The 17,538-nt window shown below is 40.6% G+C and overlaps 1 protein-coding gene across 2 annotated transcripts in view; it reads right to left on the bottom strand.

The window, feature by feature from the left end:
• Positions 1 to 17,538, bottom strand: part of SPIDR (scaffold protein involved in DNA repair) — a 627,114-nt gene that overhangs the window by 595,175 nt on the left and 14,401 nt on the right. Inside the window, exons 2-3 of one of the 2 annotated variants that reach the window (XM_016431530.2) lie at positions 5,198 to 5,353; positions 2,795 to 2,864 (exon numbers count right to left, since the gene is read on the bottom strand). In XM_016431530.2, coding sequence (XP_016287016.2) covers positions 2,795 to 2,864; positions 5,198 to 5,353 — 226 coding nt within the window. Of the gene's footprint in view, positions 1 to 2,794; positions 2,865 to 5,197; positions 5,354 to 17,538 lie in introns of those variants that run through there. The other variant, XM_056823886.1, reaches the window with a different exon arrangement.

Below are 17,538 nucleotides of genomic sequence, written 5' to 3'. Positions count from 1 at the left end.
AAGTCCAGAATCATACAGCTAGGAAGTGTCTGGGGCCAAACTGAACCCAAGACCTCCCATCTCCAGGCCTGGTTCTCTATCCAATAAGCTACCTAGCTGCTCCTTTAAATCACTTTTGATTAGAGAAATGGAAATAAAAACAACACTGAGGTGCTACCTCACACCTACCAGATTGGTCAACATGGCAGAAAAGGAAAATGATAAATGATGGCGAGGATACAGGAAAATTGAGGCATTAATGCACTGTTGATGGAGTTATAATCTAATACCACCTCTGGAGAACCGAGTTCTAAATATGTGCATGCCCTTTGATCCAACAATACCATTACCGTATCCCAGAAATCCAAACTATGGGGAAAGGACCTATTTGTACAAAGATATTTAATGCAACTCTGTTTGAGGCAACAAATAACTGAAATTGAAGAGTTGTCTATCAATTGGGGAATGGCTAAACAAGTTGTGGTATATGATTGTCAAGGAGTTGTCAAGGAGTACTATCATGCTATAACGATGTGCAGGATGATTTTGTAATAACTTGGAAAAATTTACATGAATTGATACAAAATAAAGCAAGCAAAACCAGAAGAACACTGTACACAGTAACAGTATTCATTCCTTAACCCTTTATTCAATACGTTTATTATATACAAAGTTCTAACCTTAGCACTGAACAAAGATACAAGGATAATAATAAATAATTTTTGTCCCCTTGGAGGAATTACAAATGGGGTCAAAAATTTCAGTAACCACCTATATCTAGAAAATACAGATTAGGTCAAGAAATCAAGACCCCTAAAGTCTATGATCATCACTAATTCATTTTTGACTTCTGGGGAAAAAAATGTTTATAGAGCTTTCCTTACTTTAATACTTTTACTACTAATTTCTGAAAAAACAAAAGGAAGAAATAGCTATCTCACAAAAGTACTGAAAAGCTTCCATGACTCAAAACTGTAAGTGTCATGAATCATACACTGTTCCTGAAAGATAAGTATTCCATAAATAACATAAGTAAAATTTTGAGTAACCTTATTAACCTTTGTTAATGTTCTTTTGTAGGACCTGATTGATTTGATTTGAGGCAAAGTGATAATTAACTAAAAAATCTTTCTTTTTTCTACCTCTATTGATGAAAATCTTTGCTGTCTGAAAATGGTACACTAAACATAATTAAATTTTTCTCTGATGATAGAAAATAAAATTTCTCCTATGTCTCACAGTACTTTGCACTTATTATATCCAATTTTATATTATAGCCATTAAATTCACAGACTTATCTTCTCTATTAAATTATACTCTGTTTGTAAGTAGGTACACCGTGCTTTAATCTTTTGTTTCTATGTAGGGGAAATGAGGCCTATCACAGTGCCTTGACCCTAGGGAATTAAACATGTACTGCTTTGATTTTTCCTGAGATCATACAAATACTTAGCAAGAGAATATAGTGCAGTGATGGTGAATCTTTGGCACAGGTGCCAAAGATGGCACTCAGAGCACTCTGGGCACTTAGTCACCCTCCCTCCCCACCCCCATCTTCAGAGTTCATTAGTAGAAAGGCAGAGGGACCAGGGTAGAGCTGCTTCCCTCCCCCTCTCCACCATGCTTGATGACATTTTTTCCTATCACCCTCAACCTTTGCCCAAGAGCCAATGGGAGCACACAGGGGGTCAGGTGGGCAGCTCACAGGGAGCAGAGCTGGAGAGGTGCAGAGTCCTTGGGCCACTCCTTTCTCCTCTCCACTCACTAAAGGATATTCCTCACTTCACCTGCCCCTCTGCACAACAGCTGAATGGGAGTGTTTTCTCCCTTCCCTTTGTGGGGTAAAGGGAGGCAGAGGAGTGGAGTGGCGAGGTGCACCCAGCATGTTGAGGGGGGGCAGACATGGCACTTAATGGAGGGGGGGAGCCTGGCACTCTGCCTCTAAAAGGTTCATCATCACTGATACAGTGACTCTCAAAAGAATTAATTAAGATTGGAAGATTTGTGCCTACTAAAGTGTACATATACAGAACCTCTTAGTTAATGGTCATTGAATTTATTTTTCAGTTTCTAAGAACTATCACTCTCAATATGAATTCAGGAAGTAGAGAAAATTGGACTGAATGGGTAGAGATCCCTTATTTTTTTTTGTCTAAATCTCTAATATGCTGAGTGACAGAAGCACAATCTAAAGCCTTGGGGCCATTGCTTTCAGCCAGATTTATTTCAGGTTCCAGAGCTAAGCAAAGAAAGTAGTAATTTACTCCATCAAGAACCTCCAATAATGTAAAGACCTGTTATTTTATCAATATGGATAACCCTTCAACCAAAGATCATTATTTTTCTTGAACTGTTTTAAAAACCTTATCTTTCATTTTAGATTCAATACTGTGTATTGGTTCCAAGGCAGAAAAGCAATAAAGACTAGGCAATGGGAGTTAAGTAATTTACCAATGATAGCATAGCTAGGAAGTGTCTGAAGCTAGAATGAACCCATGACCTCCTGTCTCTAGGCCCAACTCTCAATACATTGAGCCACCTAGCTGCCCCCACTTCTTTAATTTTAACAGTCTTTAAAAGTGGATATAGCTAAAAAAAAAAAATTTTAATCTACAGCCACCCTGATGATGAAATTCTCTTAATGTAGGTCTCTAGGATGATGGTCATTCCCATTACTGAATCCATATACAAATCCTTCCTGGTTTAATAGGACTCCTCTGAACTAACACTTAATTGGCATATCCTTCAAGAACTCATCACAATGAGATGTCAAGGAAGGCTTTTTGACGTAGTAAAATGAGGGAGAAAAATTTACCTTCCTTAGTTTTGAGAGATGATTCAAGGTGCTTCTTCATAATAGCCATCTCAGTGGACAATTCTATAATCTGCAGGCAAAACGTAAGAGAGAATTTCAAGTGTCTATAAACAAAAGCCAGTGATGCTGAATAAAATATCACTGCCTCGATCAATAACATACTGATTTACAATCAACCAAAACATCCAACCACTCACCATGGCAATCCTGGGTCATTATCACTCCCTTGACTTTCCCTTAATAGGACATTTAACCAAGGAAATATTCTTCACAACACAATTATACTATATCCTGAGCTAAAAAAAACAAAACACTTAACAGGTGTGAGACTATGAGCAAGTCACAGGCAGCTAGATGGTCAAGTGACTAGAATGCTAGGCCTGGAGTCAAGATAATCTGAGTTCAAATCCAGCCTCAGACACTAGCTCTGTGACCCTGGAGAAATCAATTAACCTATCTGCCTCAGTTGCCACAATGGTAAAATTGAGATGATAATAATAATACCTACCTTTGTGGGGGTCAGAGGAGATAATATTGGTATACTGCTTAGCACAGTGCCCCTCCCATTTCCCCTTCTCTAAGGTTCCATTTCCTCATCCAGAAAAAATGGGGGTTTGACTACATCTCAAACAGGTCCCTTCCAGCTCTAAAATTCTCTGATTCAAGTCCTTAGACAGTAAAAACTCCCATTTATGCAGAATCCAAGCAAAAAAAAAAAAGTTTATTGATCTGTTTTATACACAATAACATGAAAAAAATTTTGACATTCATACTGAACCTAACCTACTTAAAAACCTGCAATACTTTAGAAATTCACAATTAAAATATATTCAGAAGTGTCTTGGCAGCATAAATGTTATGATCCTCTACTGAAGTCCTATCCTATAACCCTCATGGTGGCAGGAAGATAGCCATGCCAAAGGCCATGCCAGTACAGAGCACCTCAGGCAAGTCCTACCACACTGATAAGCCCTAGTGAAGAATGGGACCACATTATTGTCCAAAGTTAAATTCAGATATATGCTTCCAGGCCCTCATCATCAGAAGGTTGACAACCTGCAGATCAGTTTTTTCATTCATCAAAACACAAAAACATGGAGATGTTGAGAACTGCATTGGGGAAGGAGGATCTATATTAATGAATGATGGAGCTTTCTCAAAACAATTTAGGGTCATGTCTCACCATGTTCTGATTATTTATAAGCCCTTGCTTTCTGTGTCTTGGAACTAATGTACTGGCACAGCAACTTTCACTCAACACTAATTTTTTGGTTTTATCTGAAAACTATCTGGTTTCTAGTTTCAAGCTGAATACTCAAAAATGCCCATCAACTTAGGATAGTTATATATATTTATTGGGAAAAGAATAAATGACCTCTAGGCCTTCTCTAAACATAATTAAGTCTCTCTAGAACTTGGCAATTACATTCAACCTGATAAGAAAATTAAACTAACTCCATTAACATAAAGGAACAGAGGGGTAGGGGGAAAAAATCTGAATACTTTGTTGGTCATAGGGAATAATGTAGATGAGATGAAGATGCATCAGACAGAGTTGTTGGGGTTTTTTTTTAAGCAATGTAGAATTAAAAGTAAACCAGAAAATCTAAAAGAAGACTCCAACTCAAGGATGCCAGTAGTAGAGTAGAAATCAATAAACTGGTGCTATGGAATGTTAGGGAATATCTCCTCTCAATTAGAATTTAGTATATCCGTTAAGTAGAATACTCAAAGATGGAAACAATAGGCATTACAATAAGCACTGAGAGGCTTACAATTACCATCCAATGGGTCCCAACAAAACCGTTGGAAAGGATTGTCAAGACAGACTCAGCTACGGCTCAGGAATTACTGTTTTAGGCAAATATGTAGTTCTTTAAAGGACAAGAATACCAGTCCCAGCAAAGAAGACAGCAAATGCTCTTAGAGCACATACTTATCCCAACTTTCTATACTTTTACTGTGGCTTAATATAATTTTCCAGTTTTTAAAATTCCACACAAAAAGGTCACTAAATTCAAACAGAAACATATCAGGAAAAGGAAAAGGGAGATTTACTATGTATAACTAAGATAAGAATTAGAAGAAAAAAAATTTAAATGCATGAAACCTCAGATAGTAATTGTACTGAAGTTTTGTCCTACATCTCACTTCACTCAAAAACTGAACCAAAGGATCAAGATATAAAGTTTGAAAGGTCAGTAGAGGTCATCTAGTTCAACCCCTCCCTTTTAAAGATTAGGAAGCAGATGCCCAGGAAAATGAAGGGACTTGTCCAAGGCCAGATTGGCCAAGATGGAAAAGACATTCAAGTTCCAATACTCCTACATTAGAATTTCTCACTGTAGCATGTTGGAAAATGATCCTTGATCTTCAAGAAGAGTAATTTGAAAAGGTCTTTACCGGTGGCAGAGAGTCACTTTGAAAGCCATCACCACAGTTAAGCCATGCTTTGGAAAGGGATGTATTCACCACAGAAGTCCCAGCATCTTCTTTCCTCAAGCCAGACATGCTCTCTCCTGGAAAAAGCGTGCATTCAGTATCCCATATCTTTCTTCTCTGTAAAAATCATAAAAAGTAAAGCAAAAAAAAATCAGTTTCATGCCAAACAAAACGTTAATTCTCAATTAGCTGTGCTAAAGAAGAGGATATATACAAAATCTAAAATAGAGGAGAATCTCCAAATCATTGTAGGGACCTTCAGAATGCATCCAATTTTGGATACTATTCAATTAACATTGTGGTACATTATTACACATCAACTGACAGCAGATAAATACTCTAGATTATCAAGGTATTTCTGCCCCTCTGACTTTTCCTCAACAGGAATTAGAAAAAAGATAAGAATTATGCTCTTTATTAATGCAGATGCCTAAAGCATTTCCCAGGTTAACAAGCTATCAGTTTACATCTTAGCTATGTGTTACCTGGATTCCCTTCACAATTTAAATTCGTCTCACAGACTACCAAACCTCAAAGTAATACAAATTACTTAGAAGCATATAATATCCATTTAAATAATTGCCCTAGCTTTTTGACTCTTCATTTTTAAGGTTTCTTCGATTTGTTCATTCCTTTCAATTTCTATAACCACCAGATTAAACCTTTATCTCCTCACCACCAACTTTTTCAGATATTTTATTTTCCCAGTTTTTAACATTCATTTTCTAAAATAAGATCTGAATTGTCTCCCTTCCTCCATTTCCTCCCTCCTTTAAGGGATGGTAAGTAATTTGATCTAGGTAATAATACATGTAATCATGCAAAAAATATTTCCATATTGTTCATTGTTGTAAGAGAATCATATAAAATCAAAATCCCAAAATAAAACCGTAAATAAACTAACGCGAGAGTATGCTCTGCAGACCATTATAACTTTCTAAGTCATTTCTCTACCTTGAATTTCTCTCTATATACCATCCTGACATAAAATTGTTAGATCAAATAATTTTTGTTACCATTTATTTTTAATGTTTATACATAATAGCATAACAAATTATAATACATGCTTTGTTATAAATATATAATAAATTACAATATGCTTATCCAGGAAAAAATTCTCACATAAACTATGTCCAAAAATATGCCTCACTTTTTTCCCCTCCCCTATCTCCACCCGCAAGAAGACATGTAGTATACATTGCACACATCATATAATACATATTTCCTTGCTCATCATGTTATGAAATGAGACATATTTGCTTACATTCCAGAAACATTCATAGAGGAAATAAAATGGAAAATGGTATGTTTCAATCTGCATTTAGACTCTGTTCCTTCAATGGCAACAGCTTTAAGGGTATACACAGTTTTCTAACTCTTTTGGATATAATTCCAAATGCTATATTCAGGGTTCCACTTTCCATGGCTCCCAACTTCTGCAAAAAAAAAAAAAGAAGCAGCTTGATAATGGACAGAACTCCAGATCACAAGTCACTTAGACTCAAGTTCAAATATAGCCTCGTTAGTCACACCAGCCATGTGACTCTGGGCAAATAATTTAACATCCAATTTCCTCAGTTTTCTCATCTGTAAAATAAGTATAAGAGCACCAACCTCCCAGGATGGTCATAAGGAAAAAATTATATATTTGTAAGCCTCTAAGCCTTAATGTTAGCTGTTATTATTATCATCATAAAATGTGAGGGGAGTGGTAGTTTCATATCTCTTCTTTGGGGCCTCTTCTTTTTAGTCATTTTGATTTAGCAGCATTCAATTTTTGACTATTTTACTAGAGATATTGTTCTGTCTATTTACACTGTTGAAGTCATTTTGTATATTATGTCTGGTTTTACTGGTTTTACTTATTTCACCTTGTATCAGTTTATATAATTGTTGCCATGTTTCTCTGTATTTATTATATGCACACTGATGTCTTACAGAAGAGTAATAATACTCAATTACATTTGTGTTCCAGTTTATTTTTAAATCCCCAAATTTATGAACATATATTTGATTTCTAGATCTCTACTACCACAAAAAGCACTGCAGGAATGATCTTTGTAAAATATCATTTTTATCGTGTCACTTGCCTACTCAGAAATGTTCAATGGCTCCCCATTTACCTCAAAGAAAAATTCTAAATTCCTTGTTCTAATGAGGCTCAATAATATGAAGGCAGATGAAATTCAGTTTTATACTGATAGGAGACTATCATCTGTTTACATGCTCAGGGAGGGGTAGTATCTCTGGTATGGAGGGCTTGTCGTGCCCTTCTAGGGCAGCTCTCCAGCCTCTGACCCTCACCTGACATCCAGCTCTCACTTGTGGCTCCCAGTAGCTGCTAGCATGTGGCAGCGGCCACACCCCGGGCAAGGGCTTTGACAGGCTGGCCAAACCTTGTGATGATAGCCATCGGGTCATCAACCCCTGGTGAACCAGGGCTTTGCTCACCCAGCATGTGAAGACTGCTTCGGCAGAACAGGTGGAAGAAACCAATAAGAAGGTTCAACGGCTGAGATGGCAACGCAGCAAAGCACTGTGGAGTGCTTAGGGCATGTTGGAGCACAAAAGACAACACGGCCATCCAATGCAGCTGAGGAAGTCTCCAGGCATAACACTTTTTCGTGCCACTGGACCCAAGCTTCCAACGCCGAGAGAGTGGGACTGTCTCTGTGCATCGACTTTTCCACTTATATCTCCTTCACGCACAAGTATCTTTGTGCAAACTCATCTATCCTAACCCCGTCCACCCTCTTCAAGACCTGAGGCAATGGGGGAGTGGCAACGCAACAGGTGGAAGTGACCACTGGCAGTTGTAGTCACGATCCTGCACGTAGGCGGCCCACGGACCAGTGGTCGGTCGGCCCTGTGGGCAGCAGGGACGTTCGGCAGCATCCTGGGCGACTGAGCAGCCCTCTCTAGGACAGCACTGCTCACCCTAATCAAGGGAGGGGACTAGAAAAAGGTGTCCCAAACATTGCCTGTCCTACAAACACCCGGTCAGCACACCGCGGCTGGCGGGTCATCCCTTTAAGCGGTTGAAATCAAAAGAAACAAAATACAAAGAAACTCCTACTAGGAGCATGGAACATTAGAACATTACTTGACAGAGAGAATACCCCAAGACCTGAGAGAAGAACAGCTCTAATCAGTAAAGAACTGGCACGATATAACATCAACATCACAGCCCTAAGCGAAACACGCTTACCAGAAGAGGGATCACTCAGCGAACCCACCACTGGATACACCTTCTTCTGGAAAGGTAGAGCCACAAATGAAGACAGAATCCATGGTGTTGGCCTGGCTATGAAGACCAGTTTGCTCAAACAGCTGCCAGACTTGCCTGTGGGCATCAGCAAGAGGCTCATGAAGATCCGTTTACCTCTCAGCAAAGACAGGTATGCCACAATCATCAGCGCATATGCTCCAACACTGACCAGCACAGAGGAGACCATCAAGCAGTTCTACTCTGACCTGAGTGCCATCCTGCACTCAGTGCCCACAAATGACAAGCTGATACTACTGGGAGACTTTAACACCCTCATTGGCCAGGACCATGAAAGATGGAAAGGAGTACTCGGCAAACACGGAGTGGGCAAAATGAACAACAAAAGCCTACTGCTACTCAGCAAATGCTCAGAGTTGGAACTCACCATCACAAACACTGTGTTCAGAATGGCGAACAAATATAAAACAATGAAGATGCACCCATGATCAAAACAGTGGCATCTCATTGACTACATCATTGTACACCAGAGAGACATCCAGGACGTAAAGATCACCAGAGCCTTGAGAGGAGCTGAATGCTGGGCAGACCACAGATTGGTTAGAGCGACTCTTCAAATGCACATTGCGCCTCACCATCCAAAACACGCCCAGATAGTTCATGCATTTTACAACATGAGTCGTGTTAGAGATCATCTGATTTACAAACATTCCAGTCCTGCCTGGACGACAAGCTATCTGTCAAGGGACCACTCACTGGAAGCTCAACCAAGAAATGAAACCAGTTCAGAGACACAGTGAAGGAAATATCAAAGGCAGTCCTAGGCCCCAAACAACGCAACCACCAGGACTGGTTCGACAAGAACACTGCTATTGAAGGCCTATTGAGCAAAAAGAACAAAGCCTTTATGGAGTGGCAAAATAACCCAAACTCTGCTCCTAAAAAGGACAGATTCAAGTCTCTCCAAGCCACGGCACAGCGTGAGATCAGGAAGATGCAAGACCAAAGTTGGGGAAAAAAAGGCAGAAGAAATCCAGCGTTTTGCTGATACGAAAAACTACAAACAATTTTTCAGTGCCCTCAACACTGCCTATGGGCCATTAAAACCCACCACCACTCCCTTGCTATCCTCTGACAGTGACATTCTCATAAAAGATAAAAAAGGCATCAGCAATAGGTGGAAAGAACACTTCAGTCAGCTTCTCAACCGACCCTCTTCAGTCGACCAAAGCGCCCTTGACCAGATCCCCCAAAACCGCACCATTAAACAACTTGATGTCCCTCCTTCAATAGAGGAAGTCCAAAAAGCCATTCAACAAATGAGTGCAGGCAAGGCACCCGGTAAAGACGGGATCCCAACCGAGGTGTACAAGGCCTTAAATGGAAAGGTGCTCCAGGCATTCCACATAGTGCTGACCAGCATATGGGAAGAGGAAGACATGCCGTCAGAACTCAGAGATGCCTCCACCGTAGCCCTATATAAGAACAAAGGCACACAAGCAGCCTGTGACAACTACAGAGGCATCTCACTACTCTCCACTGCTGGAAAGATCCTCGCCTGTGTTATACTCAACAGACTCCTGTCATCTGTTTCAGAGCAGAACCTGCCTGAATCACAATGTGGCTTCCAACCAGATTGCAGCACCATCGACATGGTCTTCACGGTGAGGCAAATGCAGGAAAAATGCCTTGAGCAGAACCTGAGTCTCTACATTGTCTTCATAGACCTGACAAAGGCGTTCGACACAGTGAACAGGGACGCATTGTGGGTGATCCTCAGCAAGCTCAGTTGCCCAGCAAAATTCGTCAAACTGATCCAGCTCTTTCATGTCAACATGACAGGGGAAGTTCTATCTGGTGGAGAGATCACTTCAACATCTCCAATGGCGTAAAACAAGGCTGTGTCCTCACTCTGGTACTATTCAACCTATTTTTCACCCAAGTATTACGACATGCTGTAGACCTGAGCATCTACATCAAATACCGGCTGGATGGCTCACTATTTGACCTTCACCGCCTGAGTGCAAAAACAAAGACAACAGAGAGATTCATCCTGGAAGCTCTCTTTGCAGATGACTGTGCTCTCATGGCCCACCAAGAAAATCATCTTCAAACCATTGTGGACATGTTCTCCACCGCAACAAAATTGTCTGGCCTATCAGCCTCAGCAAAACAGAGGTACTGTTCCAACCCGCACCAGGGAGGCCAACGAACCAGCCATGCATTACAATCGACGGCACGCAGCTTTCTAACGTCAACACTTTCAAGTACCTGGGCAGCACCATCACTAACAACGGGTCCCTAGACCATGAGATCAATGCCAGGATCCAAAAGGCCAGCCAGGCACTCAGGCGGCTGCGCGGCAAAGTCCTCCAACACAGTGGTGTAAGCACTGCGACGAAGCTCAAAGTGTATAATGCAGTGGTCCTCAGCTCGCTCCTGTACGGTTGCAAGACATGGACACTGTACCGAAAGCACATGAAGCAGCTGGAGCAATTCCACCAATGCTCTCTCCGGTCAATCATGAGGATCCGATGGCAGGACCGTATCACCAATCAGGAAGTCCTTGACAGAGCCAACTCCACCAGCATCGAAGTCATGGTCCTCAAAACTCAGCTACAATGGTCTGGACACGTCATCCGCATGGACCCACAGGGAATAGCAAGACAGGTATTCTATGGTGAACTGTCAGCTGGACTCAGGAAACAAGGTTAACCAAAGAAAAGATTCAAGGATCAGCTAAAGTCAAACTTGAAATGGGCTGGCATTACACCAAAGCAACTAGAACTTGCTGTTTTTGTCAGAAGCAGCTGGCGTACCCACATTAACCCATGCCGCCGCCACCTTTGAAGATGAATGACATCGACGTCTTGCCGCTGCGCGTGAACGCCGACACCAGGCTACAACCGTACCTCCTGTAACAACTGGCGTTCCATGCCCCATATGCCACAAACTCTGCACCTCAGCCTTTGGACTTCAAAGCCACGTGAGGGTACATCAATAGATGATAATGCACAAAGACAATTGTCATTCTCGGTCACCAAGAGACTACCACTATCTCCATCACTCTAATATTTTGGGAGGCAGGATTCTTTTTTTCAGCTCACTTGATGTTAGACTCCTTTATTTCTGAAGGCAAATGGTGCTGGTCTTGGGGCTACTTTTCACTACTATCAGCCAGATTTTTGCCCTGGTTGTTCCTATGTAGGCTCCAATCTAGAACAGAAACTGCAAATAAGACCTTACTCTGATCCTAGGGATTCAAGCTACAATGCTGGATTTTGAACTTGCTCTTCTATTTATACAGCCCAGGGCCCCAGACTGCCCTTTACTCCCAAAATGCCATACAAAGGCACAGTTCCCCTCCCTCAATTCTCCCTGGATCTAAGACCCCAAACTGGGTAACAGAAAGCAAAGCTGCAAGTTAGTTAGCTCCTGTTCCTGCTCCCAGCACAAGTTTAGGCCCTCTTGTGCTGGATCTCTTCTAATCCTGGGGCAAAGTCTCTTAAAACCCTGGAAGGCTCCAGAACTCCTGACCAGACTCTGGACTTAGTGCTCACAGATGACTCCCTATGCTGACCTTAGCTACGAAAATGACTCATTACTTTTCTTTTGGAATTAGTGATCAAGATTTGGCCTGGTGTGTTTTCTAGATATTCTTGGAGTTTTATTTGAGAGAAGAGATGGAAATTTCATTAGATGCTTAGCACATAATAGATTATACAAATGCTATTATTATTATTACTCCATCATTTGGTTCTACCTTTCCCCTCTATGATGCTGATCACACTATTACTCATGTCCAGAAAGTCCTCCACCATCCAATTTTTAGCACCTTAAACTTAACCAAGTCACAGATGGTGACTTTAGAACATTCAACTCTCTGATCCTTTCCACCCCTCATTCTTCTACTCACATTAAGTGTTTGTTACCTGCAGCATCACTTTGATTCAGTCATTATACTCCCAGGCCATATGCCCTACTCTGACTTACTTAATCTGCAAACTCAACCTTGACCTCATGTGTCCCATGAATAATTCATTAGCCAGAATCCTGGAATTGCTCACAACCATAACTTTCTGCCAATTCCCAACCTGTAAATCCTCAACTCTGGGTAGCTCCCAAATGCCTGCTCTTCCTGGTCCCACAACACATCCAACATGTGATCATATTCACATGCTACAAAAGAGGAGGAGGTGCTCCCCTGATGATATAATAAACATTTTGCAAAACAAATCTACTCTCAAGCTTTGTGGTATAACTAGGAAAAAAAGTTATTAAACTGAGCTGTTTTCATTCACTATAAAGATATAATATGAGCAGGATCCTCACTGCCAGCAGGCAAATCACCCTATTCCAGCCTTACAGTTCTTTTATTTTCCTTAAGAACTAAAACAAAGTTATCCTCTCTTATTAATCCCCTACCCATGCTTCATCCTAATATCTTCCTCCTTCCCACTTACACAGGAAATTATAGCTTCCAAAGTCACTGTGAAAGTGTAATCCAAATGGAAACTTCCTCAATTCTTTTCTAATTCTCAAGACTTCTCAGCATCATCAATACTCTTCTTCCTTATTACAGGGTCAGTACAAGATCTTTGCCTTACTAAGGTAAATCCCTTTCCTTTCTTGCTTGTTCAGGACCTTGCTTCAGCAACAATCTCCTTTCCTTCCTCTCTTCCAATCAATATAACATGGCCATCTCTTCAATCCTAAAACATCCTTACCTTGACTTTTTTCCTCTACCCAATAACTGTCCCACATCTCTCTTCAGACTCTTCACTATCTAATATCTAAAAAAAGCTCTCTATGTCTGATATCTACCTATGATGTATATACATTTATTAAACAGCTACTGTGTGCCAATCACTGTGCTAAGCACTTCCTCACTAATTACTGGTCCCCTCAGCCCACTGCAATTTGACTTCCATTTCCACCATTCAACTGAAGCCGCTTTGTCAAAGACCACCAATGACCTCCCAACCCAAAATAATTTGAAGACTTAAACTTCCCATCCTCCTTGGCCTGTGGGCAGGATTTTCCAACTTCTCCTTCTACATGATCTTTTTTTTCCTTTTTTTGACTTCAGAAACACTGGACTCTCCTGGTTCTATTACTTCTCTTACTCTTCCTCTGTTTCTTCCTCAAACTCTTCCTCTTCATGACCTCAAATGAGAAAATTCCTAAGATTCTGTATCAGATACAAAAATATTTATAGCAATTCTTTATGTAGTGGCAAAGAATTGGGAACTGAAGAGATGTCTATCAACTGGGGAATGGTTGAATAAGTTGTGGTATATGATTGTGATACTATCTGCCATAAAAAATAACAGAACAGTTGATCACCAAAAAACCTAGAAAGGCTTAAATGAAATGATGCAAAGTGAGCAGAACCAGGAGAACTCTGCACATAATGTGAGGATGTAATCATCTGTGATGAACTGTGAATGACAACTATTATCAACAAAGCAAGGATCCAAGATGACTCTAAGGATCTCAGTATGAAAAAGGCTATCCACTACCCTGGAAGGAACTGATGGACTCTGAGTACAAATCAAAGCATGTCATTCTTCATTTCATTCCTTCATGAGTATTTTTCCAGGGTAAGCAATATTTTTCTTTCACAACATGATGAACATGGAAACAAGGATTGCATGATAGCACATGCTAAAGGGCGCTAAAAAACTGTCTGCCTTTTGACCCAGCCATAGCACTGCTGGGTTTGTACCCCAAAGAGGTAATAAGGAAAAATACATGTACAAGAATATTCATAGCTGCACTCTTTGTGGTGGCAAAAAATTGGAAAATGAGAGGAAGCCCTTCAATTAGGGAATGGCTGAACAAACTATGGTATATGCTGGTGATGGAATACTATTGTGCTCAAAAGAATAATGAACTGGAGGAATTCCATGTGAACTGGAACGATCTCCAGGAATTGATGCAGAGTGAAAGGAGCAGAACCAGGAGAACAATGTACACAGAGACTGTGGTACAATCAAATGTAATGGACTAGCAGCAATGCAATGATCAAGGACAATTTGGAGGTACTTATGAGAAAGAATACTATCTACAGTCAGAGGGAGAACTGTGGGAATAAAAACACAGAAGAAAAACAACTGCTCAATCACAAGGGTCAATGGAGATATGATTGGAGATGTAGACTCTAAATGATCACACTAGTGCAAATATTAATAGTATTGAAATGGGTCTTGATCAATGACACATTTAAAACCCGGAGGAATTACACATCAGCTATGGGAGGGGGTTAGGGGAGGACAGGGAAAGAACATGTATCTTGTAACCATGGAAAAATATTCTAAGTTAATTAAATAAAATTTAAATTAAAAAATAACCATATCTACATGTAATCTGGAAATATACATATATATATATATATATATATATATGTATATATATATAAAAGATTCCATATTCAGTTTAGAGCATGTTCCTTCTCCTGCCTGTATTCCTACTATTCCTCCTTCCACCAATGGGCTCCCCTGAGCCTTCTATTGCCCAGTCTTTCTCCTCCTCCTTTACCACAACCATACAGGCCTGCTATCCCTCACAGCAGATAATGTTGAGTATTAACAGATAGTGAGGAAGGCAATAGCAGCAATTTAGTCATCTTGACTTGTTCCTTAACCTCAGGCTGGGGGATATTAGCATCTGCTAGGCTGCAGCAGGCAGAGAAGTTTAATGGTATTGCTCCTTACTGATAAGAAGAGTTCCCCACAAATAGAGTTTCCATAAAATTGCACCATGCTTTACCATCTGCCCTCACTGGCCTGCCAGGGCACTACCAACCTACCTGAAGCCGAACCCTAAGAATCAATAGATTTATCTGCTTGCATCCAACCTGTTTGTGCTGTCTCCCCCACTCAGCTCCTAGTGACCAAGGGTTCTCACCTTTCTATTTGCATCCCCAATACAAAGCATATTGTTTGGCACCTAGAAAGCACTTAAATTTTTTCTTTATTCATTCATTTATTTAGCCATTTGGTTGTTTCCCTTCTCTCAATTCCCTCTCCCTTGATAAACTACATACTCTCAGGATTTCATATCATTCAGTTCATTCCCAAGTCTCTATCTCTGCCTTTTTAAGCCCCAGACACAAAGTTTTAAATGTCTAAAGGTCATCTCTACCTAAAAGCCTCAACTGCATTTCAAGTGGTCTAAAACAAATAAGCATTTCTTCCCCCAAAAAGCTGTACCACCTTCTGAAATTTCCTATTATTGTCAAAGGTAACTCTCTCTGTCTCTCAGTCTCTCAGTCACTCAGGATAACATCTTCTATATCATCCCTAACACCCCATTCACACTGACCCTCTATATCCCCCAACCACTACCAAATCTTGTCATTTCTTCTTTCACAACAACTCTCATATGTCCTCCCCTCCTTCTCTCTACCACCCTAGTACAGTCAGTCACTCAACAGGCATTTATTATGTGCTAGGCACTGGTAATAGAAATGCAAGTAGAAAGAAAAAGCACTCTTTATCCTTAGGGAGCTTACATTTTACTGGGAGAATACATAAAATGGAAAAGGTAGGGAGATGGGGTAAGAGGAAAACAAGGTAGAGAAAGTCTGGATGGCAGCCTGGAGAGGAAAGAAACATGGAGGTCCTGGGCACCCTCCTCAAATGAAGTCTAGGATGCAGTCTGGAAAGAAATGAGCAATTTAGGCCCTCATAACCTTCAAACTTCTCCCCTAGATTATTAGAAAAGAATCTTAAAGTCTTTTTGCCTGAAATCTACAGCCTATCCTCCACTCAGCTACCAAAGTTATTTGGCATATCACTCTTATCCTCAAAAAATTCCAGTGATTCAAAAGTCAGATCAAACACATAGGGCAGGGGGCCTTTTCCTGGTCTCATGGCTGTTAAGTCTTCCTCTGTAACAGTCTTCTAGAGACAGAGTATATGTCCCTCTCCCCCTGTACACATGCTCGGTACACCCTGCCTTCCCCCTTACCCCACACAGGGGAGGAAGGAAGTGTTCCTATTGGGCTGCTGGACAGGTGAAGTGAGGAATGTCCCCATTGAGTGTAGGGAGGGGTAGGGGAATGACCCAAGTACTCTACTCTCCTCCAGCTCTGCTACCTGTGAGCCCCCCACCTTACCCCTGTGTGCTCCCATTGGCTACTGGGCAGAGGGACAGGGGATGTGAAACAATGTCATCAGGCATGGTGGAGAAAGGCAGAGTCCCTCTACCTTTCTAGTAAAGAACAGGGGGAGGAGGGGTATTGGGGAAGGGGGAATGGCCAAGTACCCACAAAGAGCATTCTACATGCCACCTTTGGCACCCATGCCAAGGTTCACCATCACTGTTCTATAAGGTTATCTTCCAACTACTCTGTTTTATAAGTACCTATTCACTTACATTATCTCCTACCATTAGAATGTATGCTCCTGAAGATAAAGGATTATTTCTGCCTTTCTTTAATGTAATCCTACTGCTCTACCTGTCATATAGTAGGAACTTAAAGAAATGCTTGTTGATTGATCAAAATGATTCTTTATTTCTGCTAATGGCTCCCAGGTTGGAAACTTTATTCAATTATTTTCCAAATCCTATCAATTCTAACTCTACAATAATCCTAGATTCTAAGAGATTCACAAGTAGAGAAGGGAATAATGCAAAACAATTCTGGACAAGTAAACTAGATTTAAGCTCCTGAAGAGTAGAGCAAAAAGGAGTCCAAAACAATATACCTTTAAAAGTTTTATTTTTATCAATATTTTTGTCACTTTCATTTCTGAAAATATCTACCCCCTATCCCACAAGTCTTCCCTTATTAATAAAGATGAAAAAGGGGGGGAAGGGGAGCTGTTCAACAAAATAAAATGCATCAGTCCTGCGTGATGGCATATTCCATACCCATGGTTCCCAACCTTTGCAGAGATGGGAGGAGGTCATATATGTTGTATACTTCTTCAAAAATTTCAAAAGATATAAACTGAGATAAAGCAATTCAGGTAAAAACTACCAATGTAAATTTCAAGAAAATTATTTTACAGCTTATTCTATACATAACCTCCTCACTCTACTCAATTCTCTAAATTCAAATCTCCCC

Source organism: Monodelphis domestica, chromosome 3 (assembly GCF_027887165.1).
Source record: "Monodelphis domestica isolate mMonDom1 chromosome 3, mMonDom1.pri, whole genome shotgun sequence".
Taxonomy (NCBI): Eukaryota; Metazoa; Chordata; class Mammalia; order Didelphimorphia; family Didelphidae; genus Monodelphis; species Monodelphis domestica.
The sequence above is the reverse complement of the archived record's forward strand: the minus strand, read 5'-3'. Positions and strand labels throughout refer to the sequence as shown.